At 45.4% G+C, this 27,028-nt stretch overlaps 2 protein-coding genes across 2 annotated transcripts in view; both read left to right on the top strand.

The window, feature by feature from the left end:
• The window catches only part of Endou (endonuclease, poly(U) specific), a 32,731-nt gene extending 30,873 nt beyond the window's left edge, over positions 1-1,858 (top strand). Inside the window, exon 12 of the mRNA XM_052160367.1 lies at positions 484-1,858. Within this exon, the coding sequence (XP_052016327.1) occupies positions 484-604 (121 nt within the window). The 3' untranslated portion in view covers positions 605-1,858. The remainder of the gene's footprint in view (positions 1-483) is intronic.
• A 4,188-nt stretch (positions 1,859-6,046) lies between these two features.
• Positions 6,047-27,028, top strand: part of Rpap3 (RNA polymerase II associated protein 3) — a 33,699-nt gene continuing 12,717 nt past the window's right edge. The window contains exons 1-10 of the mRNA XM_052160814.1: positions 6,047-6,463; positions 9,119-9,280; positions 11,139-11,279; positions 14,253-14,375; positions 16,810-16,937; positions 20,224-20,345; positions 21,164-21,234; positions 23,429-23,557; positions 25,163-25,290; positions 26,745-26,866. Of these exons, the coding sequence (XP_052016774.1) occupies positions 9,134-9,280; positions 11,139-11,279; positions 14,253-14,375; positions 16,810-16,937; positions 20,224-20,345; positions 21,164-21,234; positions 23,429-23,557; positions 25,163-25,290; positions 26,745-26,866 (1,111 nt within the window). The 5' untranslated portion in view covers positions 6,047-6,463; positions 9,119-9,133. The remainder of the gene's footprint in view (positions 6,464-9,118; positions 9,281-11,138; positions 11,280-14,252; positions 14,376-16,809; positions 16,938-20,223; positions 20,346-21,163; positions 21,235-23,428; positions 23,558-25,162; positions 25,291-26,744; positions 26,867-27,028) is intronic.

Raw genomic sequence — 27,028 nt, 5'->3', positions numbered from 1 at the left:
CACAAGAGGCTGTCTGGGAGAACCAGAGAGTCCTAAAGAGAACAGTTGGTAATAACTGGTCTCTGTCACTTGAGAACTTGTTTTGGGTCCTAATACTTTTTGATTTTATTTGGGGGAGTGGTTCAGTCTCACCATGGACCCGGGGGGTTACACATCCTCTTGCCTCACAGCCTCTTGAGGGCCACAGTACCTTGCTCTGGTCCGATTGCTTTTGAAGCAAAAAGCGAACACCTCATTACTGAAGCATTTGGCTCGAGGCGGTCAGACTATTGCTCTGGGAGGGCTGAGAGCATTGCCCCAGAGGCAGAGAGACACAGAGGTCCTGGGTTTGGAGAGCTTGTTGAATAGAGGGAGTTGGAGTAGAGGCTCTCTCTGTCTGGGAGGCGGGGCCCTTCTGCTGGGATGACTAGATCTTTCCATCTGGAAATGAGGTAGGTGAAGCTGTGGGCTCTGCTGATTGAAATTCATGATCTTTGCCTACAGGTGCCACTTGAGCCTGGGTGGCTATCCTTTGGCCATCCAGACCTACACCTGGGATAAGACCACCTATGGAAACGGCAGGAAGTACATTGCCACGGCCTATGTGGTGTCTTCTTCCCAGTAGACTTGCAGCCAGCGGGGTAGGGCAGAGAGCCAAGCAGGATCCAGGTGCTCTTTGCTCTTTACTGGGGAGGGTTGGGAGGAGCCGGGAGGAATCCCGGAGCTCAGGTTTATAAAAGGAATCTCAAATCTAGAAACGCCCACTTGGGACAGAAAAAAATATATATAATTAGAAAAATGCAGAGAATCAGCCAAACCTTTGTCTTCCCGCATTTTGGCAACATGGACTAGGAAACAGAGCTCTCTCTGCCTAGAGAAAGGAGCAGCCTCAAGAGCTCTTGTGTTAACAGTAGTGGGGCCACGAGCAAGTCCTTGGCCTCACGCTTCCCTCTAATGTGAAGGGGAGGGGTCTTCCCCTTTTCCTCCTTAGGGCTTGGGGAGGGGGTGAGGCTGGCAGTATTATGACTGTGAAGATGTCTTCAGTTGTTTGTAGGGAGAACCGGTGGTAGAAATTCAGGATTACCAAGTGGCCGTCGGTGCACACACTCCGCAGCTGTGACTCAGCCTTGTATTGGGTCCCAAAGAAGGGAGCCTTAGAACCAAGCAAGAGAATCTTAGAGAATCAGACCCACGACAGTGCAGAGTCACGGCTTGGGGGTAAGTGGGCTAGGGCAGGTGGTTTCCTCAGTCCTGACCGGCTGTGTGGCCTTCTTAGCATCTGCTTCTAGAAGTTTCCCACTTGCAGATGTTCAGTGCAGTTACAGACGTAGTGTTTTGTTTCATTTCAAAAGAATTCCCCTCATAGGAGGGCGGCTGAGCATCAAAGGAGGAAAAGAATCTATAACGTGGTGTCATTGACAATTATATTAATGTTTATCCAGCTGCCATAATTTGAAACATTCTGGGCTGGGAAAAAAGGGACCCCGGGGTTTGTATTTGAACTCCAAATGTCATATTTATTCCTCCCTGATGCACAGGAGCCAGATGAGGCCCCACTGAGCCAGGCTTGTGCCATGGCTCAGAGGCATCAAGTTTCCAATTAAAGCCACTGGAGAAAACCTGAAATGTGTCTCATCCTTGTGTAAGTTGACCTTGACTAGCAGTCTCCTGCCTCCTCCCCAAGCAGGCCTGGGGTGCTTTGCTGCTTCGCTGCCCGGCTCAAGAATGTGCTTATTTGGGGGCTGGAGAGATGGCTCAACGGTTAGGAGCACTGGCTGCTCTTCTGAAGGTCCTGAGTTCATATCTCAGCAACCACATGGTGGTTCACAACCATCCATAATGAGATCTGATGCCCTCTTCTGGTGTGTCTGAAGCTACAGTGTACTTATATATAATAAATCTTAAAAAAAAAAAAAAAAAAAAAAAAAAAAAAGAATGTGCTTATGTGGATGAAGTGCCTGAGGCTCAGCAGGTCTCGATCCCGGGGAGGAAGAAAGAATTCTTCCGGGTACAGCGGTAACACCATAAAGAGCACCCTACACGGCTTTGTGAGGAGGGGATGGAGACTTCAGCCCCAATAACCAGTCAGTCAGTCGGGAAGCAGGAGGGTGCTCAGAACCAGCTTACGTGGCTTCAGGGATTGACTGACTGGAAGGAAGACAGAATGCTGGAGAGACAGGATCGGATTGTTTAGGCCACAGTTAGGACTAACTGTTGCGAGGTACAGCGCCTAACATGGATGAAGCAGGCTTGCCCTGCCCTCCCTAAGAGTGGCTCTGGTCCAATGGGCAAGAGAAGGGTTAGGAGGACTTGGTAGTCAAGGTAAGGATACTGAAGTCAGGTCACCATGTGTCTAACCAGGGTCTGCCCACATGGACAGATTTCTTATAAGGATCAGTGTCTTTAACAGTAACACAAGGAAGCTAATTACCAGTGTGAAATTAGCAATGGAAAAACAATACACCACTAATCTCAGCTTTTTGTTGTTCTTCGGATTTTGTTGTTGTTCTTGCTTTTTTGTTGTTGTTGTTTTTGAGACAGGGTAGCTGTAACCCTGGCTATCCTGGAGCTGACTATGTAGACTAGGCTGGTCTTGAACTCAGTTTCCCCAGTGCTAGGATTAAAGGTGTCTGATACCACACTTTTGACTTTTTTTTTTTTTTTTTTTTTTTTTTTTTTTTTTTTTTAGGTTTTTTTGAGACAGGGTTTTTCTGTATAGTGCTGGCTGTCCTGGAACTCACTTTGTAGACCAGGCTGGTCTCGAACTCAGAAATCTGCCTGCCTCTGCTTCCCAAGTGCTGGGATCAAAGGCTTGTGCTACCACCTCCTGGCTGACATTTTTATTTTATATGTAATTTTTTTTCTGCATGTATACCTGTTCATTGCCTGTGGAGGCCAGAGGAGGGTGTATGATTCCTTCGAACAGGAGGCGATTGTGGGCTCCACCCCATGTGGGTCCTGGGAACCACACCTAAGTCATCTGCTAAAACTGCAAGTCCTCCTAACTGCTGAGCCATCTCTCCAGCCCATGGTTACTGTTCCTGTTCATCTGACTTATGCAGACTTTACTTTGCACTGGGAGAGGCAATTCATGTTTGCCAGATTAACCTTCACCCACTGGTCCCTCGTCCTCTCCTTTCTTACTGGTCTCTTTAAAGATCTCTTTGGTAGATAACTAGGAGACAAAGAGACAGGCTGATGCTACTGTATCCCAGAGTCTAGACCTAAGCTTTGCAGGAGTCTGGGGTGAAGTAACCAAAAGGCTAAAGTATCCTTTATGAAAAGCTTAGCCTGTCTCAGGCCTGCTAAACAGTCCTTTTTATATACAATGTCTCATTTGGAAGGGATTTTTAAAAAGGGTATTGTTTTCATTTATGTGTTTGTGTTTGTATCTGTATGAGTGAATGCCACATGTGTGCAAGTGAATTGGAATTACAGATGGTTGTTGAGTCACTCAGCGTGGATATGCTGGTACTGGGAATAGAACTCTGGTTCTCTCAAAGAGCAGAAAGCACTCTTAACTGCCACACTACCTCTGCGTCCCCTAGGGACGAATTCTTTTTTTTTTTTTTTCCCGAGACAGGGTTTCTCTGTATAGCCCTGGCTGTCCTGGAACTCACTCTATAGACCAGGCTGGCCCCGAAGTCAGAAATCCGCCTGCCTCTGCCTCCCAAGTGCTGGGATTATAGGCATGCACCGCCGCCACCGCCGCCGCCACCACCACTACCACCACCACCACCACCACCACCACGGCCTGGCTTATTTGGTCTTATATAAGAGAGAAATAAGAGGGCTGGAGAGCTGGTTCAGCAGTTAAGAACTTTGGATAGTTGAAGAAGACCTGTTCCCAGCACCCACACCAGGGGACTCACAACCGCTTGAAACTCCAGCTCCAATCTGAAATTCTCTTCTGGTCTCCACAGGCACCAGGCACTCATATGGTAGACATATATAGATGCAGGCACTCATATAGTAGGCATATATGGATGCGGGCACTCACATAGACACTCTGAAACATAAGTGCGCCTTTTTTAAAAAAGGAGAAACACCTTTTGTCCTGTTTAAGTTACTTTGATTTCAGGCTTCCTTTCACATGCAACCAAATGATACAGAGTCTCGAGGCTCACAGGCTCACCGGCTGTCTTTGTAAGGGTGCTTAGGAGCTGGCTGGGGTCGTTCATCCCTAGAACCCTAGGCCCTGCAGGGCTGAGTCTGTGTGAGTGCATGCCATGCGACCACATCGACCATCACTGAGGTGGGAAGATCATGAGCTAAAGGTTGAGATAAGCAAGCCTGGGCTACATACTGAGAGTCTTCCTGAGAAACAACAACAAAATCCAAAAGATAAAAGACAAAACAAAACACCAAACCCAACCCGGAAACAAAGAAGTTAATTAATACATCCTTTAGACTTTACGACCTGTCACAATCCTCCCATACTTAACTGTCTGAAAGCAATCAATAACTGGGACATGCAATCAATAGCATTCACTGCAGCATTTTACTCTCCTGGTGATAAATATTTACGTTTATCTCGGCTGACCATTACAATTTCAACATATACACCACATAAAGAGATTGTTTCTTTGAGAACAACTGTTTAGAGATTAACAATAAATTCAACTGAGATGACTACAGTTTATTCAGGGGGGGAGGGGGGAAGGCCCGGTTTGCCTGTTTTATGGAAGCCTATTTAAAGATAATTGTCAATAGAATCGGGAGAGGCATGCCACCTGCAGAGAAGATGGTCCTGTCTGAGCTCGCATTGGGGACAGCTGTCACAAGTGGGACAGTAAATAGTATCTTAAAGTTAGGAAGCGATGGCCCTGAAGATTGTTCAGTTACAACTGATTGTATCCGGTACACACACTGCGGAGGGGGAGGATTCACCACCGGAGGCTGCTATGGAGTTTTAGTGGAGCACCTGGTTGGCCCCCTGCTGTCTACCTTCTCTATCAGCCCTGCCCAAAGTAAGACAGCAAAGGTAGTTGTTTTCCTCTGAATGCCAATATCTATTTTAAATAGAATTATGGTTAATTTAGACACATTAAGATTCTTTTAAATTTTTATTTACTTTTTAAAATTAAAAATATTTTAAACTTTATTTTATGTGTATGAGTGTTTTGCTTTCATGTAGTCCTATGCACCACGTGTGCGGCTGGTGCCCCGAGATGCCAGTTCTCTGGGGACCGGAGTTACACACAGTTGTGATCCACCTCTAGGAATCAAATCCAGGTTCTCTGGAAGAGCAGTCAGTGTTCTTAACTGGTGAGCCATCTCTCCGGCCCAATTTCTATTTATTTTTTATTTATTTCAGACTGGGTATCATCATATGACTCTGGCTGACACGGAATTTGCTTTGTAGACCTTGAACTCACAGAGATCCACCTGCGTCTGCTTCCTCAATGCTAAGATTAAAAGTGTATCTATTGCCCAGCAGTGGTGGCACACGCCTGTAATCCCAGCACTTGGGAGGCAGAGGCAGGTAGATTTCTGAGTTCGAGGACAGCCTGATCTACAGAATGAGTTCCAGGACAGCCAGGGCTACACGGAGAAACCCTGTCTGAAAAAAAAAAAAAAAAAAAAAAAGACAACCAGTCACACCGTGAGGGAAAGATCCTAATTGTATGACCTTGTGAGGAAAGACCTAAGCTGTTTTCTCGTTGACTGGCAGGTAGATTAGTGGTTCTCAGCTTGAACTGCACAGCTGTACCCGTGCTTTGAAAACGACTGATGCTGAACTTGGATCGCAGATTAATTAGATTTGAAAGTTCAGTTAAACCTGTGAATGAATAAGTGATCCTTTGAGATGATATGTTTTCCATTCAATTTGAAAAAACTGGTTTGTGCACTTTAAAAATTATTCTCATTGCATTGTACAATGGAGTTGTTACAGCGGGGAAAAGTTCACTCACAAAGGAAACAGAAGCAAGCGTTACAGGTTTCAAAGTCTTTCTTTTAGATAAGCCAGGGTCTATCTAACGACGGGCGCAAGCCTGAGATCCACAGATAATTCTTAGAAAAGGGAAAAAAGATTAGTAGCAAAAGAGCACAAGGAAGTCCAGCAGCCACATACAAGACTTAGGGGGAAACAGCAGAGTTGCCAGCGTAGATGCTTAGAAGTTACTTTCTTCTTAGAAGTTACAGTAACTTTCTCCTAGGATCCTCAGAGGCTACAATCATCTCGTTGGTGAAAAGCAGGGCAGCTGTCAGAGACACAGTCGAGGAGAGTCAAAAGCTTTATGTTTTGGAGGTCGGATGCGTCAGGATGGGTGCACTTTGATGGATCCTTACGCTTAGTTAAAGCATCAGTCTACATCCGCAGCCAGCAAAGCAAAGCCGGAGAAGCCGGGCGCGGGAGCCGAACTTTCTGCGCACGCTCGAGCGGCGCGCGGGGCCTTGTGGGAAGGCGCAGACCTCCGGCGGTGGTGTAGGACGCCGTGCGTCTCCTTGGAGCCGGTGAGGGTGGTGGCGGCCGGTGCGGGTGAGTAGACTTTACCGTTACCGCCGGCTGCAGGTAACGTGGGGCGGAAGCGCTGGGCCGGGACCGGGATCGGGACCGGAGTAACGGCGGGGCGGCGGGGCCGGTTCCCGAGAGCGCTCTCCGCGCGCCGCCCAGGGTTCGGCCTGAGCTGGCTCTGCGTCCGGGCTCGGGCCGTCTGCGGTGGCCGGACCTCCGGAGCCACGGTCCCGAGAGGGCGGCGGACCGGCCGCCTCCTTCAGGCCAGGGTGTGCAGGCTTGGCTCGGACACGGGACGTGAAAGTGTTTCCCCAGGCTCTGGAAGGTTCTGGTTGCCTGCGAAATGAACCCCGTCAAGTCAGCATGGGCTGCCTTAGGACCCGGGGGTGGGTGGGTGGGTGGAAGGAGAAACGTCGCCCCTACAGCATCTCATGGCCTGTTTGTTTGTTTAGAGACAGGGTTTCTCTGTAGCCCAGGCTGCCCTGCAGTCGCCATGTAATAGACCGTGCAGGCCTCGAACCGCGTGCCTCTGCCTCCCTCCTGAGTGCTGGGATTGAAGGTGGGCAGCGTTTAAGGGTCTCGTTTTGCAGGTGTAGTGGCTTGTGTCCTGCAAAACAACATGCTCGATTTGCTTATGAATGAAATGCATGCGTATAACCAAATATTGACACTGCTTAAAGCTTAAACTATATTGTTGAGGCCGAGTCTGAAGATCCTTTTACACTTATAACAGTTTCTTTTTACTTGGGGGAGAAAGTTGTTATAACCTCCCTCCCCCAAGTTCTCCTATCTTAAGGTACCTAATCCTGTCACTTTACCCTTTCTACCATCCATCTGTCCGTCGTCCACCCACCTATTTGTCTGTCTCTGTCTGTCTGTCTGTCTATCTATCTATCTATCTATCTATTCTATCGCTTGCAGTCATCAGGGTTGGACTCAGCATCTTTCACGTGTTGGCAAATGCTATGTCCTAGCCCTTTAAAAATTATTCTTAGGGTCTGCTAAGTTGTTGACCCTAATTTGTGAGGCACCTCTGCCTCTTGAATAGTTGGAATCATAAGCCATGCCAACTGTGCCCAGTTGTATTCTCCATGTGCCTCCAACGGATTGAGTCTTAACATTATTGAAGACAAAAAGTTATCCCTGTCCCATATAAACTCATTTCTTTTTTTTTTTTTAAGATTTATTTATTATATCTAAGTACATTGTAGCTGTCTTCAGATACCCCAGAAGAGGGCGTCAGATCTGAATTTTTTTCTTTTCTTTTTTTTTCTTTCTTTTTTTTTTTTTTTTGGGGTTTTTTGGATTTGCTTTTTTCAAGACAGGGTTTCTCTGCATAGTCCTGGCTGTTCTGGAACTCACTCTGTAGACCAGCCAGGCTGGCCTCGAACTTAGAGGGCTTGGATTACAGGCGTGCGCCACCACCCCCTGGCTGAGGCATAATGAGATCTCATTATGGATGGTTGTGAGCCACCATGTGGTTGCTGGGATTTGAACTCAGGACCTTTGGAATAGCAGTCAGTGCTCTTAACCACTGAGCCATCTCTCCAGCCCCATCTCATTTCTATCCTTAAAAAGTTCTGTGACTATACTCAATCTTATTATGACTTAATGTCATGAACATACGAGGAAGTATGTGTGTTCACGTGGCGTTTTGCACTGCTAACCTTTCCTACTTCTCAGGCCGTGGGTGGCAGCTCTCATCAGCCCAGCTCCCTAGGTCCTGATGCCTAGTTTTCCTCTTGTCGACATCTTCCTGTTCCCTAAGGTTCTATTCTTCATGCTCGGCCCAGCTTCTGTTAGTACAGTGTCTAAGTGTGTTCAAGTGCAGGACGAGGTTCTACCTTGTTTATTAATGGTGTCGCTCACATTTCTCTCTATTCCTTATCTACCTACTCAATATCTTCTGATGGCCCCTGAGCACTTACATTCAGCATATTCCAAACTGAAACAACCTTCTTATTCATGTGCTCCCCCCCCCCATGAGCTTTTTCCTTTTAAAATTACATTTCTTTTTCCAAAGTTTAATTTTACCCTATGTGTATGTAATGTGTGCTGGCATGCATGTGCCAGGCACACGTGTCAGGACAACTTTGTGGAGTAAGGTTTCCCTTTGCACCTTGCTGTGGGTACCAGGGACCCTGTGGGTACCACGTGGGTTCCATCAAACCTCATGTTGTCAGGCTGAGTGGTGAGCACTGAAGTCAGGAGCCACCTTTCCATTCTCTCAGGATTGGGTTTTTTGACTTAAAATGATATTACCAATTTCTGCCAAGCAGAAATCTAGAACATCATTTAAATCTTTCTCTTCTTCCCAGTGTCTCAACCTAACCAGTCATCAGGTTACTTTTATATTTATACTTTTATATCACCTTTATATGGCTTTTAGAATGTCGGCTAACAGCCCCCCTGGCCTGCTGTGTTGCAGTCTGTCCCATGCCGACTGCTGACCTCTTCTCTGTCCCTCAGAGTTCCTCTGCTGCCTTTTCCTCCCTGTTGCTTGACTTTGGCCTTGAGCCTTTTGGTACTATTGGGCTCTCAGGCATGCACCGGCACACCAGGTTTAAATGCCGTTTTCTGCTTAACAGTGCATTGAAGTGATGATGGTTTTGTAGGGATGCATCCCATCTTAAATAGAATCATCTGCCATTCTGATTCCCAAAACTTTGTGTGCTCAAGACTTTGCAGGACACGATGACTTCTAAGGCAGTTGAGCTGCAGCTCCAGGTGAAGCACAACGCAGAGGAGCTGCAGGATTTCCTGAGGGACCTGGAGCACTGGGAGGAGGACATGCAGAAGAAGGACCTGGAGCTGAGAAGACAGGGCGGGGCTCCCGAGGAGGTGAGCGAAGGGTCTCTGCTCATGTGCATCGGAACTTACTTACCATCAACCTGTGTACAGTGTGTGTGCGTGCACACGCACCAGCATGCCACAGCGCATGACTACAAGTCAGAGGACTCCCTGGGGTTGGCTCGTTTGTGGGCTTCAGGAATCAAACTCAAGTCAAAGGGCTTGCAGTAAGCATTTTCACCTGCTGAGCCATCTTACTGTTAAATGTAAAATATAGAAACATATTTTAAAATAAAGCATGGCCCTGTAAATGTGTTGTGAAATCCCGAAGTTGCCTGTGATCCTAGTAGTCGGGTGGTGGAGGCAGAAGGCTCTGGAGTTTAAGTTAGGTGGGGCGGTGCACGCCTTTAACCTAGCGCTTGGGAGGCAGAGACAGGCAGCTCTCTGTAAGTTTGAGGCCAGCCGGGTCTATAGAGCTAGTTCCTGGACAGCCAAGGTTACAAGAAGGACCCCTATCCTGTAGAAAATTTGGGGCTGATGAGATGGCTCAGTGATTAAGAGCACTGACTGTTCTTCCAAAGGTCCTGAGTTCAAATCTCAGCAACCACATAGTGGCTCACAACCATCCGTAATGAGCTCTGGAATGTCTAAAGACAGCTACAGTGTACTTACATATAATAATAAAATAAATCTTTTTTTTTAAAAAAAAGAAAGACAGTAAGTTTGAATCTTGCCTGGGCTATGTAAGATCTTGTTAACAAAAACATAAAATTGCTGAGATTGGAGTGGTTTACATCATTGTAAATGTTTTCAGAGATTCTGTTTCTTACAAAGCTTTGAATAATTATGTGCTAACCTACTGCAAGATATTCTAAGTCTAGTGGGTATCTATTGAAAGGATGGTCCTATGATAGTACTTAAATAAATAATCCTAAAACATGTAGGCATGGCTATATCTGAAAATAACATAATCATATATTCGATAAATTGAAAACACAGAATCGGCATTAAAATGCAGATAAGACTCAGGTTGCAGTATTATTGAGCCAGTGTGTTGAAATCTGGCTAGGTTTTTATGTTGTATGTAGCCATTGGAGGCATGCTAGGCCGCCTTTGAACTCCTACTCATTCACCATACTGACTGAAAATCAGGTCGTTTTTGAAGTTTGAACTTACAGATTTCAAGTTAATTTTTGTTGTGACTGAACAACCTGCACCATTCATCAGATAATGAGTTGAACTTATAAACATAATTACTACTTCTTGGGGGTGGGCTATAGGCCAAGCTCGTGCACTTATGTCTGTCTGCCCATGTGGTGCATGTGGAGGTGTCTTCCTCTGTTGCTCAGCACCTTATGTGTGGAGACAAGGTCTTTCAGTGAACTGACATACCATGTAGGCCGGCTGGCCGGAGAGCTCCTGCGGCTGGCCGGAGAGCTCCTGTGGACTGCTTGTCTGTTTCCCACTAGATTACAGGCTGTGGCCACACCTGGCTTCTACCTGGGCACTGAGGATTCAGACTCAGGTCCTTTTGCTTGCATAGCCAGAGCTCTTATCTGCAAAGCTATGTTTCTAGTCCCCATAATCAGTAGTATAAAATGAAGTTCTTGAAAATTAAATTGAAAAAAGAATTTCCTGTTTGAAAATATTATTTAGTACAAAGGCAGTGATGGTGCACGCCTTTAATCCCAGCGCTTAGGAGGCAGGGGCAGGCCGATCTTTGCGTTTGGAGGCCAGCCTGGTCTACAGAGTGAGTTCCAGGACAGCCAGAGAAACCCTGTCTCAGAAAACCAAAAGAAAAAAGTAACTATCATTTCAAACATTGTTAGTTATACAGAAGTAACAGAGCAAAATGCCAGAGCTTTTTCTTTTTTAATTTCTTTGTCTTTTTTTTTTTTCTTCTGTCTAGAATTTACCTCCTGTACGAAATGGGAATTTTAGAAAAAAGAAGAAAGGTAAACCTAAAGATTCTTCCAAAAAAACCAAAGAAGAAAACACAAAAAACAGAATAAAATCTTTCGATTATGATGCCTGGGCAAAACTTGATGTGGTGAGTTTATCTGGTTATGTACTTTTAGTAGTTAGATAAACATTTCTTGGAGTTAGCTTCTAGTCATGGGTAACATGAAAAATAACAGCGTCCTTAGGACCTGTGTTTTCTTTTCCTTTTTAGTTATGGTGGGAAAGGGGTTCATATGTAGTCCAGGGTAGCTTTGAACTGCGATCCTCTTGCATCAGCCTCAGGAGTGCCACATTAGACACAGACAGATATGTACCACCATGTCATCTGGAAGTAGATGTCGTAATGTGCTTGTCCAACACTGTAATAAAACACTGACTAAAAGCTATTCACGGAGAAAGGCTTCTTCTGTCATAGAGTTAGAGACTCTATCATCAAAGGAAGCCAGAGCAGGAGCTCAAACCAGAACCCTGAGGAGGAAACTGAAGCAGAGAGGAGCACAGCTCACCGACTTGCTTTTGAAAGCTGCTTTCTTGTTTTTTTGTTTTGTTTTGTTTTTGTCCCCGCCCCCCCTCCTCCCCGAGACAGGGTTTCTCTGTACAGCTCCTCTGGCTGTCCTGGAACTCACTCTGTAGACCAGGCTGGCCTCGAACTCAGAAATCCGCCTGCCTCTGCCTCCCAGAGTGCTGGGATTACAGGCGTGCGCCACCACCGCCCGGCTGAAAGCTGCTTTCTCATACAGCCCTGCACCACCTGCCCAGGAGTGGTAATGCCCATAGTGGGCTGAGCCCTCTGAGGTTAATAAAAATGATTATCAGGGCTGGAAAGATGGCTCAGTGGTTAAAGAATACTGGCTAATCTTCCAGAGGTCCTGAATTTGATTCCCAGCAACCACATGGTGGCTCACAACCATCTGTAATAGGATCTGACGCCCTTGTCTGGTGTGTCTGAAGAGAGCGACAGTATACTCACATACGTAAACTAAATAAATAAGCCTTCTTAAAATAAAAGAATAAAAACGATTACCCCACAGAATTGCCTACAGGCCAGTGTGATGAAGGCATTTTCTCAAATGAGTTCCTTCTTTCCAGATGTCCCCAGCCTGTGTCAGGCCGAAAGAACCTAGCCAGCACAAGTAGGCCAGTAGAAGGCCCTCCTTTCCTAGAGCTGAGAGAGACTGAATACTGTGCAAGTTCCATCTCCCATATAATTAGACAGCCTCTGGCTCAGAACCCAAAGGTCCAGATAGCTACTAGCATGTTAGCCCGTGAAGGGAACCTACTGGCCAACTGACCTACTTTATTCTGAACTCACAGTTCTTAAAGTGGTGTGCTTAGAGGTGTGCATGTTGAGGGAGACAATACAGTCTCATTTAGAATATACATTTCTTTTTGGTGTTTTGTTTTAAGAAGATTTATTTAATTTTAAGTTATGAGTGAGTGTTTTGCCTGCTTGTATGTAAGAATACCCACCTCTGTGCAGAGGCCAGAAGAGGGAGTCAGACCTGGAGCTGGAGTTACAGGTAGTGGTAAGCTCTGTGTGCTGGAAACCAAACCTGGATCAGTCTCCTCAGGAGCGGCAAGTACTATCAATGGCAGAGCCACCTCTCCAGCCCCAATTATTTATTTTCTTGCTTGCCTTTTCTTTTTTCTCTTTTCTTTCCTCTCATTTCTTTTAGACCAGGCTGGCCTGTAACTCATAGAGATCTGCTTATTGCTTCCTCTCAAGTATTGGGTTTGAAAGCATACACTACCATGCCTGGTCTTTTGTCTATTTTTTCAAAAGATTAATTTACTATGTTGTTAAAATTCTTCTGGGGAAGATGTAAAACAAGGTCCAAATGATAAACTGAGGCACAATTCTTCCAGAGTTTGCTCTGGGACATTTAGGCATTTATTGGCTTGCTCTCTCTCTCTCTCTCTCTCTCTCTCTCTCTCTCTCTTTCTTTCTTTCTTTCTTTCAAGATTTAGTTACTTATTCCATGTATATGAGTACACTGTAGCTATATAGATGTTTGTGAGCCATCATGTAGTTGCTGGGAATTGAACTCAGGACCTCTGCTCGCTACATCCCAAAGATTTATTTATTATTATAAACTGTAGCTGTCTTCAGACACACCAGAAGAGGGTGTCAGATCTCATTACTGATGGTTGTGAGCTGCAATGTGGTTGTTGGAATTTGAACTCAGGACCTTTAGAAAAGCAGTCAGTGGTCTTAACCATTGAGCCATCTCTCAAGCCCCTGCAATGGCTTTTCTTAGAGAGCCTCCGAGAAGGTTACTTACAGGGCTGTAGAATACTCTCCAAACCAGCTGTATCTGGAAAGCCTTATTAGTAATGCTGAGGATGTCCCCATAGCCACATAGATGGAGCCCCCTCTAGTCTCCTACCTCTGAACACTCTAGTCCCTTCCCCATGGGCAGACTAGCCAGGCGGCAGGGAGCCGGATACTCTGGTAAAAGTCTCTGTCCTATTCCACGGAGATGAGGGCGGACACCGTCTACTAACCCAGTTGGCATGATCTGCGGGTTGTGGTGTGGGATGCAGCTGAGTGCCCCAAAATGCCGGCTGCTTGATTTGGAGGACAGTCTGAGTACTCACAGTGCAATCTTTCAAACAGTTGTGGGTGGGGCTGGAGGGCTGGCTTGGCCATTATGGGCACTGGCTGCTCATGCAGAGGGCATGTAATTCCAGTTCCAGGGGATCCAGTTCCCCTTCTCCATTCCACAGACATCTACATGTGTTTACACATGCACATACTCAGATGTGTGTGTGTGTGTGTGTGTGTGCGCGTGCTCTCTCGCTCTTCCCCTTCCTCTCCTCCCTCCCTCCTTCTCTCTCTTTCTCTCCCCCTCCCCCTCTCTCCCTCTCCCTCTCCTCTGTCTGTCTCACTGTCTCATTCTCTCGCACACATTACTACAATCTTTTTTAAAGGTACTGTGTAAGAGCTAGATGTGGCGCACACCTGACTGGCTGTTGGAGGCAATTGTTCTGGCTTCCATCGTGTCTTCACAGTCTAGCGCACTGAGGGTGATGGTGTTCACTGGCCTGTTTTTGCTTGCAGGACCGCATTCTTGATGAGCTTGACAAAGAAGACAGCGCCCATGATTCCGGGTCCCAGGAGTCGGAGTCGGACGAAGACGGCATTCGTGTGGATTCCCAGAAGGCTCTTGTTCTAAAAGAAAAGGTACTCGGGGTTGGTTTGGGTTCCTCCAGGGAGGAAGGCTGAGCGTAAAGTCGGGTGAATTCTAAAATGCTCAGCGTTGTTCTAGGGCTCTTCACACTTGAGCTGTGATTGGCTGCCTCCTTACTGGGTGTTGATAGAGCCAGGAGCGTGTTCTAGAGCCAGATTCCTTACCCGGTTCTGCTCTGTGACAGGTTCTTTAAGCTTTCTGTATCTCACTTTGTTAGAGAGGGACCAGAAGTGTTGCTAAACCTCAGCACTTCAGTCACTGGTTACCTTTGTAATGTTCAGTATCGACCATTTCTTCTTTGGAGAGGCTTTATTTGTTTGTTTGTTTTCGAGATAGGATTTCTCTGTGTGGCCCTGGCTGTCCTGGGACTCACTCTGTACCACAGACTGGCTTCGAACTTAGAAATCTGCCTGCCTCTGCCTCCCAAGTGCTAGGATATAGGCGTGCGCCACCAATGCCCAGCAAGAGGCAGTTTTAATAAAGATATTTTAGCCCAGGCTTAAGCAGAAGCATAAAGAAAAAGAGGGGCCTTCAGGAGGACAGAGAGGGGCGCTCAGGAGGACAGAGAGGCGCTCAGGAGGACAGAGGGGCACTCAGGAGGACAGAGAGGCGCTCAGGAGGACAGAGAGGGGCGCTCAGGAGGACAGAGGGGCACTCAGGAGGACAGAGAGGCACTCAGGAGGACAGAGGGGCACTCAGGAGGACAGACAGCCCAGAGCCTGAAATGTGCTGAAGAGTCAGGGGCAGGGTTTTGGAGGGTTTGAAGATTGCTAAGAGCCTTAAATGAGATGGTAGCCCCTGACAAAGTGCTGTTGGTGAAGGAGAGAATGGACGGCACAGGGGCGCAGAAAGGTAGGCCATCTCCACTGTGAGTAGGGCGTGGACGGTAACACCATAGTAGTTAACTGCTAGTGGATTCTCAGGGAACCTACAAGGGATCCCTTGTAGGGAATCCTATCTACAGAAGGAACCAGACCCCTCTCAAGGTCATATATGTCCAGGCTTCAAATGTGGGCCGTTACTATTTTAACATGAGAGAATATTATTTTTATATTAGCAACCTTTATGGCAAATCTTAATTGTCCTAGAATTTTTGCCTCTTAGCTGGTAAAAATATCTCTTAATCAGAGATTCTGGGGTAAAAGATTCTGTTCCCTTCTAATGTATCAATAACTTTCTGTCTTTCTGTCCTGCCTTAATTTGCCCCTATGAGACTTCAGTTCCTTAATCTTCACAGTTTCTGGCACTGACCTGAACAGGGACATGGAGATGTTTTTATGCAGTGACCAGAAGTGTTCCCTGTGTTCCCTACGTGGGACATGAGAGGGTCTGAACTTGTAGCTTGGTGGTTGTCATCGGAAGGCAATCTGGAGGAGGGATGTCGTTACTGGAGACATCAAACTGTACAAAACTAATAAAACACACAGAGAAGTGCTGTTCCTGGGAGCAGGACTGAGTAGCAGGGCCTGTGGTCCAAGAGTTGTGATGTTGGTGAGTCACTAAAGCGATGGCAGCGCCTGGCAGTGGCTGAGGACTTGGGCCCAGCGTCCTGTCTGTCGGGTAAATGCACGGCCTCCTTTAATAGTGCGTAAGCTCTCTGCAGAGGAGGAAGGGTTCTCATCTTTGACTGAGAGCCCAGGGACTGAGAGGAACATGCCGAGAGTTTCACGGCAGTGCTGTGGCAGAACCTAAGAACAGTTCTGAAAAGTGGAGTAAATTAAAAGGAAAACAGCTCCAGGTTATAATCACTGACAGCTGCCGACAGTGCCTTGAAGAGAGGTGGTGGAGCACGTCCAGATGTGGAGGGAGGCAGTGAGCCCTGGGAGGCGGAACTGGAGGGGGTCCTTCCAGTGCTGTAGTGTTGCTGTGAGAGACGGACACACAGGCCAAGGGCCCCTTTACTGTCTGTTTTTTTTTTAGGTCTATCAAATTGGTTCTTAGTATTACCAATCATTTTGCTTTTGGGCTGTACTTCCTGCTGGGTTTTTAGCCACCCAAACAGGTGAACCAAAAAAAAAAAAAAAAAAAAAATCAAAATCAATGTTTTTTCTTTAAGTTATGGTCTCTTGACTCTCAGTGTTTTATCACTGTGGCGTCTTGGCATACATCGAGCTTTGTTGAAGATGTGGTTCCCGTAGAAGCATGAGGCATTGTTCTTGGTGCTGACTCTCCTCACTGTAGAGTGAACTGTGTACCGGCCAGCCTCAGATCTCTGTGACCTCCTTCTGAAGTCAGGTGACTTGTGGCACGCAGAATCTAAAACGCCAGGTGTTTAGCCCTGTGTCTTCAGTGGGCTCAGAAGGCTCCGCCTCTCTTTCAGGTTACACTGCGGCGCCATCTTGGTCAGGTTTCCATGAGCTGACCCACTCAGTCTTCTGGTAGAGCGCCTGGAGACTGTCCATGTTGCTTGATTCTCTTCTCTTTCAGGGCAATAAGTTCTTCAAGCAAGGGAAATACGATGAAGCCATCGAATGCTACACGAAAGGCATGGACGCCGATCCCTACAATCCCGTGCTGCCGACCAACAGGGCGTCCGCCTACTTCAGACTGAAAAAGTGAGCGCTGTGCGCGTCTGCGCTGGGGCCTGCCTCTCTCTGCTCTGTTTGCTTTGTTTCTTTGTATTTGGAGCTTTTGTTTTTGTTTCTTTTCTCCCTCCTTCCTTCCTTTTTCTCCCTCCTTCCATTTTCCTTCCTTCCTTCCTTCCTTTTTTGAGACAAGGTTTCATTCTGTAACCCTGGCTGTCTGGAACTCTGTGTAGACCTGAGATCCGCCTGCCTCTGCCTCCCTATTATCATCAAAGGCAGTACACGCCCACCCGCCTGGAGGTTACCTCTACAAAGGCTTGTAATGCACTGCAGAAGAGATTGGAAGCACACCTATTTCTTTTACTTTGCAAATTCTCGTGGGTCACTCACTCCCTGGTGGAGTAATTGATTTAACTCATTGTCAACATTTGGGTCTTAGACCTAGTACTCAGAGTCTGTGTACTAAGGAGTTTTTCCCATGGAAGTCAAGTAGTGATGTTCTTTACCTAATTCATTAAAAAAAGAGTTGTTGTGGCGGAGGATTCAGGGTTACTGACCAGCATGTTTATAGCCTATGTTCACTCCCTCCCAGCACTGGCAAGAGAGGAAGAGGAAGAGGCAGAAGAGGGGGTGGGGGAGAAAAGAGAAGAGAACCTAATTTGGTAAAAGTTTTTAAGCTGTTAATTTCTTCATATTATTCGAAAAGCCGTATTTGCTCTTTCCTCTGCAGACCTTTCTATGATAAACTTACATATGTTCCAGTATTCCCTAACCTTCACATTCTGCCAACTCTAAGTGCACATTTCATGCTAAGGAACATTACATGCACATAAGCTGACCTAGGATGGGATTCTCTAAAGACAGACGTTAAGAAGGAACAGGTTTGGGGCTGGAGAGATGGCTCAGCAGTTAAGAGCACTGACTGCTCCTGACTGGTCCTGAGTTCAAATCCCAGCAACCACATGGTGGCTCACAACCATCCGTAATAAGATCTGATGCCCTCTTCTGGTGTGTCTGAAGACAGCTATAGTGTACTTACAAATATACAATATAATAAATAAAATCTTAAGAAAACAAAAGAAATGACATTGCTCTCTTTTTCTTTTTTCTTTTTCTTTCTTTTTTTTTCTTTTCTTTTTTTTTTCTTTTTTGAGACAAGTTTTTATTCTGTACTCCTAACTAGCACTGTGTAGACCAGACAGAGATCTTCCTGCTTCTGTCTCCTGAGTGCTGGGAGGTATTTATCACCATGCTAGGCTTTGAGATTGTCTATTTATTGAATATGTTAGCATCATAAATTAGGGGTGTATTTACATGCAGTAATATCTGATAGCTATAATACATATATCATATTTTTAGGTTATGGAGAATAACATAGACCTGCTTACAGGCCTGTAATCCCAGGTACTCTGGGAAGCAGATGCAGAAGGATCCTAAATTTAAGGCCTGCCCGAGCACCTTAGTAAAGGATCTGTCTCAACATAAAAGTCAGGAGCGCTGGCGGGGTGGCTCACTCATGCTGAGCATTTTTGCACACCTCAGTAGGTAATCAAGTTGGCAAATGCTACTTGGCAAAAGCCCATGTAGCCTTACCGGCTGATAGGTGGTTGCTTCCTGTTTCCATCAGCATTACAGAGAGCATCTGTCCTGACTCCTTAGCAGCATGGGTACAGATCTGACTTCTTGTTTACTGGGTATAAAATGGTTTTTCTTTTTCTTTTTTTCTTTTTTTTAAAGACAGGGATTCTAACCCAGGTTGGCCTCTAACCTGTGTAGCTGAGACTAGCCTCATACCTCTGATCCGCTTGCCTCCTCCTCCCCCGACCCCTCTCTGACAGGATATCTCTCTGTAGCCCTGACTGTCCTGGAATGCCCTCTGTGGACCAGGCTAGCCTTGAACTCAAAGATCCGCCTGCCTTCCAGCTGCCTGCACCTTTCTCCGCAGGCATGCCCTCCATGCCCAGTGTGGGGCTGGGGCTGAGCGCAGTCTTGTGTTTGTGAGGCAGGCACTCTGGAAGGAGTTGCATCCCGTGTCTAATTCCCTGCTTCCTCTGCAGCGGTAAAATGCAAACTCACTGGGCAGGCACTCTTTTGTCAAGTCTGTGTTCTTTTTGGCTTTGGGTTTTTTATTTTTGTTTCTCCTTTTTGGTGGGAGATGTAGTTTTCTTTTATGGTTTTGAGATAAATTCCCATTATGCAGCTGTGGCTGGCCTGGAATTTATTATGTAGACCAGGCTGACCTCGAACTCAAAGATCTTCTTGCCTCTGCCTCCTGAGTGCTAAGTGCCAGGAGTACCTAGGCTTAGCCTATGTATTGTTTAAGCTGTTCATAAAGTTAGACATCTTTTTATATATGTAGTCAGGTTTTAAATTTTTTTCCTGTTCAATGCTGTTTTATATTTTGCTAATTTCCTATTAGATGCATATTGACTTTTAAAGGTTCTTTACTCTGGAAACGTATCTCTTTGACATTTGTTTATTTGTGTATTTTGTTTTTTTGAGACAGTTTCTCTGCGTAGTCCTGGTTGTCCTAGAAATCTGTAGACTGGGCTGGCCTGGAACTCAGAGACCCCTGCCTCCGCCTCCGCCTCTGCGCGCTGCAGCGCGAGCAGCTCAGCACTGCTTACAACAGCTCTTCTGACAGCTCCGTAGCTTGTCTTGTCTTTTCTTATAGACTCTTGAAATCCCACAAAACCCAGAAATTGCCTGGCGTGGTGGTACACACCTTTAATCCCAGCACTCAGGAGGCAGAGGTAGGCAGATCTCTATGAGTTTGGGAATTCAAGGCAAGCCTGGTCTACATGTTGAGTTCCAGGTTAGGCCACCTAGGGTTAGCTAATGAGACCCTGAAAAAAGAATCACTGCTTCTATAGACTGGGTGTGTTGAGTAGTATTGTACTATAGTGAATATGCATAGTAACATATACGGTAGTGAATATAATACAGTAGTGAATATGCATAGTATATACAGTAGTGAATATGCAGAGTATCATACAGTAGTGAATGTGTATAGTATCATACAGTAGTGAATATGCATAGTACATACAGTAGTGAGTATGCAGAGTATCTAATACAGTAGTGGATATGTTAAGTATCGTATACAGTAGTGGATATGCAGAGTATTGTATACAGTAGTGGATATGTTAGAGTATATAGTAGCATATATAGTAGTGTATATGTGAAGTCCTGGGTTTTGTTCCTTGCACTGGGGAAGGGTGAGGGAAGAGATTACTTTTAAGTTTTAATTAAATAAAAGAAGATGGAGGTATGCATATAATTGGGAAGTAAACAGCTTCTTTAATATTTTGAATTTCAGATTTGCTGTTGCTGAATCTGACTGTAATTTGGCAATTGCCTTAAGCAGGAATTATACCAAGGCTTACGCCAGGCGAGGTGCTGCTCGGTTTGCTCTGCAGAAATTTGAGGACGCCAGAAAAGGTATTGCTCCTCTCAGGCCGCCTCAGGTGTTTCTCTGTGATCCAGCTCATGGCGCACAGTACAAACCAGTGTAGTGCTCCTCTCACAGAACATTTTGAACAAAGCTTGCTTTTTTGGCAATTTTAAATTTTTTTGTTTTACTATTTAAAAAAATACATGTGTGTGTGGATGTGTGTGTGTGCCACGGTGTGAGTGGAAACCGGGGAACCCCTGGGGGTGGGGAGTCGGTTCTCCTTCCATGAGGCGGAAGAGGCCCAGGGACTAAAGTCAAGGTGTCAGGCTTGGCAGTTGGTGCATGGAGCTGCTTAGCCCACCAGCCCTTTTATGAAATCTGAAAGATGACTTATTTTGGGAAAGAATGTGTTATTTGCCACTGGTCAGACTTTGTTTCATTTTGTGTAATTGAACATTGCCACAGCAGGTGACTCCTGTCTTCTGACCTTCAGTTCTCATCTGCAAATAGAGGCAAAGTCATCTTGGCGGCTGTAGTGAGTCAGGAGGCAGGCACAGCATGTTTGTTTATTAGTAAATTCTGTCTTGTTATTCCATAACAAGACCTGTGTAATGATTACAAAGTAGGACTAAGACTTACTTTGGGTGGACTTTGCCGTGAGCTTCCTGATGGAATAGTGACCGGGGCAGCGCCTGGTTTGTGAGGGCTTCCTCAGAGTTTGTCAGCCCCGGGAGAGAATAAAAAGTGTTTAGGGCTTAGTGGTTGTCATTAGTTCATTTTAGGTGTCACGTGTAGCTGATGACTGGTTTTGTACAGGCTGTGAAATTATCCTCCTTTTCCAAACGCCCTCTTCTGTCTCACTTAGATTATGAGAAAGTGCTAGAACTGGAACCAAATAACTTTGACGCAACAAATGAACTCAGGAAAATCGACCAGGTAAATTATAACCATTTAAGTGCAGTAGGTTTGACTTCTCTATCATGAAGATGAAAGTCTTTGCTTAGATTTCATATATACTTTATATTTTAAAAAAGTTTATTTTTATGTGTATGAGTATTTTGCCTGTGTGCCTGTGAGCCTGGCAGTTAAAAGAGCATTGGATTTCCTGAAACTAAACTACAGACGGTTGAGGGCAACCGTGTAAGTGCTGGCAGCTGAACTTGGGTCCTAGAAGAACAGCCAGTACTCTTTTTTTTTTTTTTTTTTGGTTTTTTTGAGAATGTATGTTTTTACATACATTCTCTTTGTTGCCCTGGCTGTCCTGGAACTCACTCTGTAGACCAGGCTGGCCTCGAACTCAGAAAATGCCTGCCTCTGCCTCCCAAGTGCTGGGATTAAAGGCATGCGCCACCACCGCCCAGCTATTTTTTTTAATATATTATTAATTTACATTTCAAATATTATACCCCTTCCCAGATTCTCCCTCCCCGAAAACCCCCAACCTGTCTGTCCTCCCACCCCCTGCCTCCAAGAATATGTTCCTCCACCCAACCCACCCCCAGCCAGTACTCTTAACCACTGAGTTGTTCAGTGGCTCAGCTCCCTGCCTCCAAATAGATTTCTTTTTTTAGGATTTCACCACATGTAGCCCAGGCTAGCTTCAAACTTGAAGCAGTCATCTTGCCTCAGCTATACAAGTGTCAGAATTAGACAAAATGTTATGATTTCATTTCATGTACTATGCAGTTTAACCAAACTGGTAAGGCAGAGGTAATACAGCGATACTGACCACTGACTGGGAAGCACTTTTACAAGTTGGGGAATGTTGACCCACTTACGAAAATTGATACTTTAAATTTTTATTTTCTTTGAATTTTATTTACAACTCCACCAAGACATGTCATTATATATAAATGGTATTGCTATATAAAATAAAGTATGGTTTTAAGGAAAAAGTTGGCTGAAATTTCTAAAACTATTGCTTCTTTTTCCTCCAATGATAGTTCTTAAATTTTTTCCTTCCTTTTTTAGTTGAAAATAATTTTAAGATTTATGTTATTTTCAATTGTGCACATGTCTGTGTTGGATCATGGTTGTGGACCACTGATGTGGGTCCTGGGAACTGAACCTGGGTCTTCTGTAACAGCAGCAGTGACTCTGACCACTGAGTCGTTGAGCCGTCCCAGCCCAGCTTTGGGTTACTCCCCTAACTGTGTGCTCTTTTTGCTGTGATCAACACCTGCTTATTATGTTACTGTTGCGCAAGAAAAGAGTACTAACCTCCGAGCAGTAGGACATTAGCCGACCCAGTGGTTTCCGGGTTGCCCCAGTGATCCCAGCACTTCAGGAGGGAGGCAGCAGAGCCCAAGAGGGAGGCCAGCTTGTGCTCCACAATGAACCCGAGGCCAGTCTGAGAGTGCGACTCAAAAGGAAAAGGGGCGTAGTCATTACTCAGCTGGGAAGTGGGTGTCTGCTTCGCAGGCTCCTGTCGCTTGGCCTTTCCTTAAAGCTGTAGCTGTTCTGCCATCTTGGCAAGTTGTAAGGGCAGTGACTGGAGAAATCTGATTTCAAATATCATTTCCTGCACATAAAGCTGTTGGTTCATTTCTTCATTGTAGTTGCCAAATGTGCTTTCTTGGTTTGTTTGTTTGTTTGTTTTTCCAAGACAGGGTTTCTCTGTGTAGCCCTGACTGTTCTGGAACTCACTCTGTAGACCGGGCTGGCCTCAAACTCAGAAATCCACCTGCCTCTGCCTCCCATGTGCTGGGACTAAAGGCGTGCACCACCACCGGCAGGTCAAATGTGCTTTCTTATGTTATTAGGTCAAATAATAACAGAACAATAAATTTGGGAAATGTAGTAATGTGATCTCAGTTATCTTATGTTTGAAAAACAGCACCAAGATCCGTGCCTGGCTGTGCAGAGACTTGGCAGATACTTGTAGATTAGTAAACACCAGCTATTTGCTGGATACTGTATTTTAACTGAAATAGGGAGAATATTACATTTGTTTTATACACATATATTGCTTTTACTTTAGTAAGTACCAAGAATGAATTAGAATAGAAAGTATTCCAGTTATTTGTGTGTATCAGAAATTTTACTGTATTTAAGTAGTTTACATTTCAAGTCTAATATAGATGCATCTCGCGTTACTTGTTTTATTTTAGTTGAGTGCTGTGTCTCCTAGGCTTTATCATCCAAGGAGAACTCACATGGTCCGAGAGAAGCTGCAGCTGTGACTGAGCTGGCTGCAGGCAGGAAGAAGCCCCCTGAGGGTCAGCGGGGCAGACAGGAGGCCATCGCAGAGAAAGACCTGGTAATCTGTCCATGCGTCTGTCCAATCTGTGCTTCTGTCCAGCCGATGCTGGCTCCCACTTCCTTGTATTTCAGTTAAATTTCTGTCTCTAACCTCAACATTTTCTTTTAGTAGGAAGTGGAAATCAAGCACACTAAAATGTCCGGTGGCTGCTTATCCAAAATTTGGGCTATTTGTTCCTTATACATAAGAACAATCCCATATAAAACAATGATATAAGTGTTTAGGGTTAGGGAACAAGCTACATATATATATATATATGTAGGTAATTACAAATGTAATGTAGAGACAAGTTACAGTTTATTTTTATAATGTGCATATGATTTATACAAGATTTTCTGACTGAAAGTCAGAAATATTTTCTTTCTTCCTTTTTGTTTTAAAGATTTATTTATTTATTATATGTAAGTACACTGTAGTGTTACTTGTTCCGGATGGTTGTGAGCCACCATGTGGTTGCTGGGATTTGAACTCAGGACCTTTGGAAGAGCTATATTGTATTTAGGTATATTAGTGTTACTTAAAATACCACACTTAATGTAGTACTATGTTCTTTCACAAAAACTGACTTTTGAGCTGGGTATGTTAGTGCACATCTGTAATCTCAGATTTTGGGAGGTGGGGATTGGAAGACCAGAAGTTCAAGGTTGTCTTCAGCCACCTAGTGAGTTTTGAGATGGTCTAGTTATATGAGACCTTGTCTCAGAAAACCACCCCTCTGTGGAGTGAATTGCATTTAATTGTTGTGTACAGTTTTCCCCTCTCGCCTTTATTTCCTGCTTCTCATTCCTGTCTTCTTCCCCCCCTTCTCCTTTCCCCTCTTTTCCTCTCCCCTCCTCTCCCCTCCCCTCCTCTTGAAATCCTCCTTCTCCTCCTCTTAAATCCCCTCCTCTCCCCTCCTCTCCCTCCCCTTCTCTTATCTCACTTCTCTCCCCTCCCCTTTTCTTGCTTTTGAGTGTTGGACTTAAAACCAGGGCCTTGCACATAAGAGCAAGAGCTCTGTCCTTAAGCCATACCCCTAGCAAGCTCAGAAAGCAACAGTTTTCTAATGTAAGTAAAGACTTGGTGTAATGTCTGGGCCTCCCTGTTTAACTAGTAGATTACTGATGAAATTGAAGAGGAATTATAGTGGTTTTGTGCTGAAAAGAGAATACTATCACGTAAGAAACCCATGCTAATACGTTCTAGATGTCTCATAAACTAGATTGTATTTATTTTTGTATTTTTAAGTGTGTGTGCTTGTGTATGTATGCATGTATATGAGGTAGGGTTTAGTTGTGGGAAGGCCAGAGATCCTCTCTCTCTGTTTCTCTGTGTTGTAATATTACTTTTGAGACATGATCTCTTCTAAACTTGGAGGCTAACTGGCCAGCCCTGCTGGGTGCACAGGCCTGAGCTCCTGTCTGCCTCCCTGGTTCTGGGAGTCAGAATTGTGTTCCCCATTCTTGTTCCCAGTGCTTCACGCACCGGCTGTCCCCGTCTCTCAACTCTATCAGCAGTGAGAATGCAGTGTAGCCTCTGACCTAACAGCAGTGTCTTTCTAAGATCTGTACTGAGGTAATGTTCAGCACGTTTTGACTTTCATACATCTCTCCAAAATAACAGGGCAATGGATATTTCAAAGAGGGGAAATATGAGCGAGCAATTGAGTGCTACAGCCGGGGGATAGCAGCGGACAGCACCAACGCCCTGCTCCCCGCCAACAGAGCCATGGCCTACCTCAAGATTCACAAGTACGTTCTGGGGGGCATTTACTTACATAGGTTAACTTTAGTTGACTTCGTTTTTGTCATCTATCTTCTTGGTTTGAATCCTTCCTCCTTCCTTCTTCTAGTTTCTTCTCTTTTGTAGCTGCACTAGGTTAGAGTTCAGGACCTCTTGGATGCTAGAGAAACTGCAGTGCTGAGCCAAGCCCAGCACGAATTCATTCCTAAGCAAACTGCAGTATAATTTCATTACAGTTAATGAGAGGTGAAACGCAGAGAGAAGGAATGTGTGTACACGTGGTACTGTATGTGTCATGTGAGTCTTATTATCTTTACATTTTTAATAGAATTTCTACAGTCTAAGTATATTGTGTATTTCAAAAAACTTTCTTACATTTATTTATGTGTGTGGCTGGTATGTGTGGAAGTCAGAGGACGGGTTTCAGAAATTGGTTCTCTGTTTCTCCCACAGTGCTTTGGGGTTCAGACTTAGGTCATTGTGTTTGCAGGCAAGGCCATTTACCTGCTGAGTCACCTTATCTTTGAGGTAGGGTCACATGTAGAGAAGTAGCAGGATATACTGCCCTTACTTGTATTTTGTGTTTATTTTTCTGGTATATGCTTGAGGGTCACGACAAGCCTTCTGTACTGGAAGGCTCTTTCACATATTAGAGGCCAATGGGGAACGGAAAGCGCGTGACCAACTCTCTGTTGAGGCAACAGTTTTAGTCAGGTTAGGTGGATGGAGTGCAAAGTGGAGGACGGCCGTGGCGTCCGACCCTGGAATCCCAGCCCTGGAAGGCAGATCTCAGGCCAGTCGGCAGTCGGTCGGTGAGCGCCACACTGAGCAAAGGCTCCTTCTCTTAAAGGTGGAGAGCGATCCCAGACACTCGTGCTGACCGCACACTCACACTTAGGAAAAAGGGGAAAAGAAAGACATTCAAGTTGTTAGTGTAGCTTCGGTATGTAAGAAACATTGTATTCCTGGTTGGTTTCAGGGAGATGTGCAAGGCAACCCTGAGTTACTACAGCGAGGGAAGGGTTTGGCAGCAGGGAACTTGTGGAATGTGGTTTGGTAAGTGGTTAGCTTCAGAAGTCAGTGAGGTGAGGGGTAATAAAGAAGTGGCCAGACTTTTGAGTCAGGGCTTTGGTACTTGAAGAGGGTGGATCTGGAACAAACCTGGGTCCTCTTCTTGAGGTGCCAGACTGCGGTTAAACATACAAGAAGAACTCAGTAGTACGCTGGCTGTGGTGAGGTGCACCTTTAGTCCCAGCAGTCAGCAGGAGGCTTGTGAGGCGGAGGTCAGAGGACAACTTGTGACAGCTTGGTTCTTTCCTTCCGCCACGTGGGCCCCAGTACTGGGTTCAGTTGTCAGGCTTGGCAGCAAGCCCCTTTCCCACGGAACCATCTCGCCGGTCTCAAGATTCTATTTTCTGTAAGTTACATGTTGTTCAGTTAGTCATTTTATTGTGTTTAATAGGTATGAAGAAGCTGAAAGAGACTGCACACAAGCGATCTTACTCGATGGCTCCTATTCAAAGGCTTTTGCCAGAAGAGGAACCGCAAGAACATTTTTGGGAAAGATCAATGAGGCCAAGCAAGGTAAGAGTAGAAAATCTAACATACTACCTGATCAGACCAAAATATGAGACACGCTCACCTGTCAGACTGCAGAATAACTGACACACTCACCTGTCAGACTGCAGAATAACTGACACACTCACCTGTCAGACTGCAGAATAACTTACACACTCACCTGTCAGA

The sequence above is a fragment of the Apodemus sylvaticus genome, chromosome 17, assembly GCF_947179515.1.
Source record: "Apodemus sylvaticus chromosome 17, mApoSyl1.1, whole genome shotgun sequence".
In the NCBI taxonomy this organism is placed as follows: Eukaryota; Metazoa; Chordata; class Mammalia; order Rodentia; family Muridae; genus Apodemus; species Apodemus sylvaticus.
Note: the sequence above shows the minus strand (reverse complement) of the source record. Positions and strands in the feature narration are given on the sequence as shown.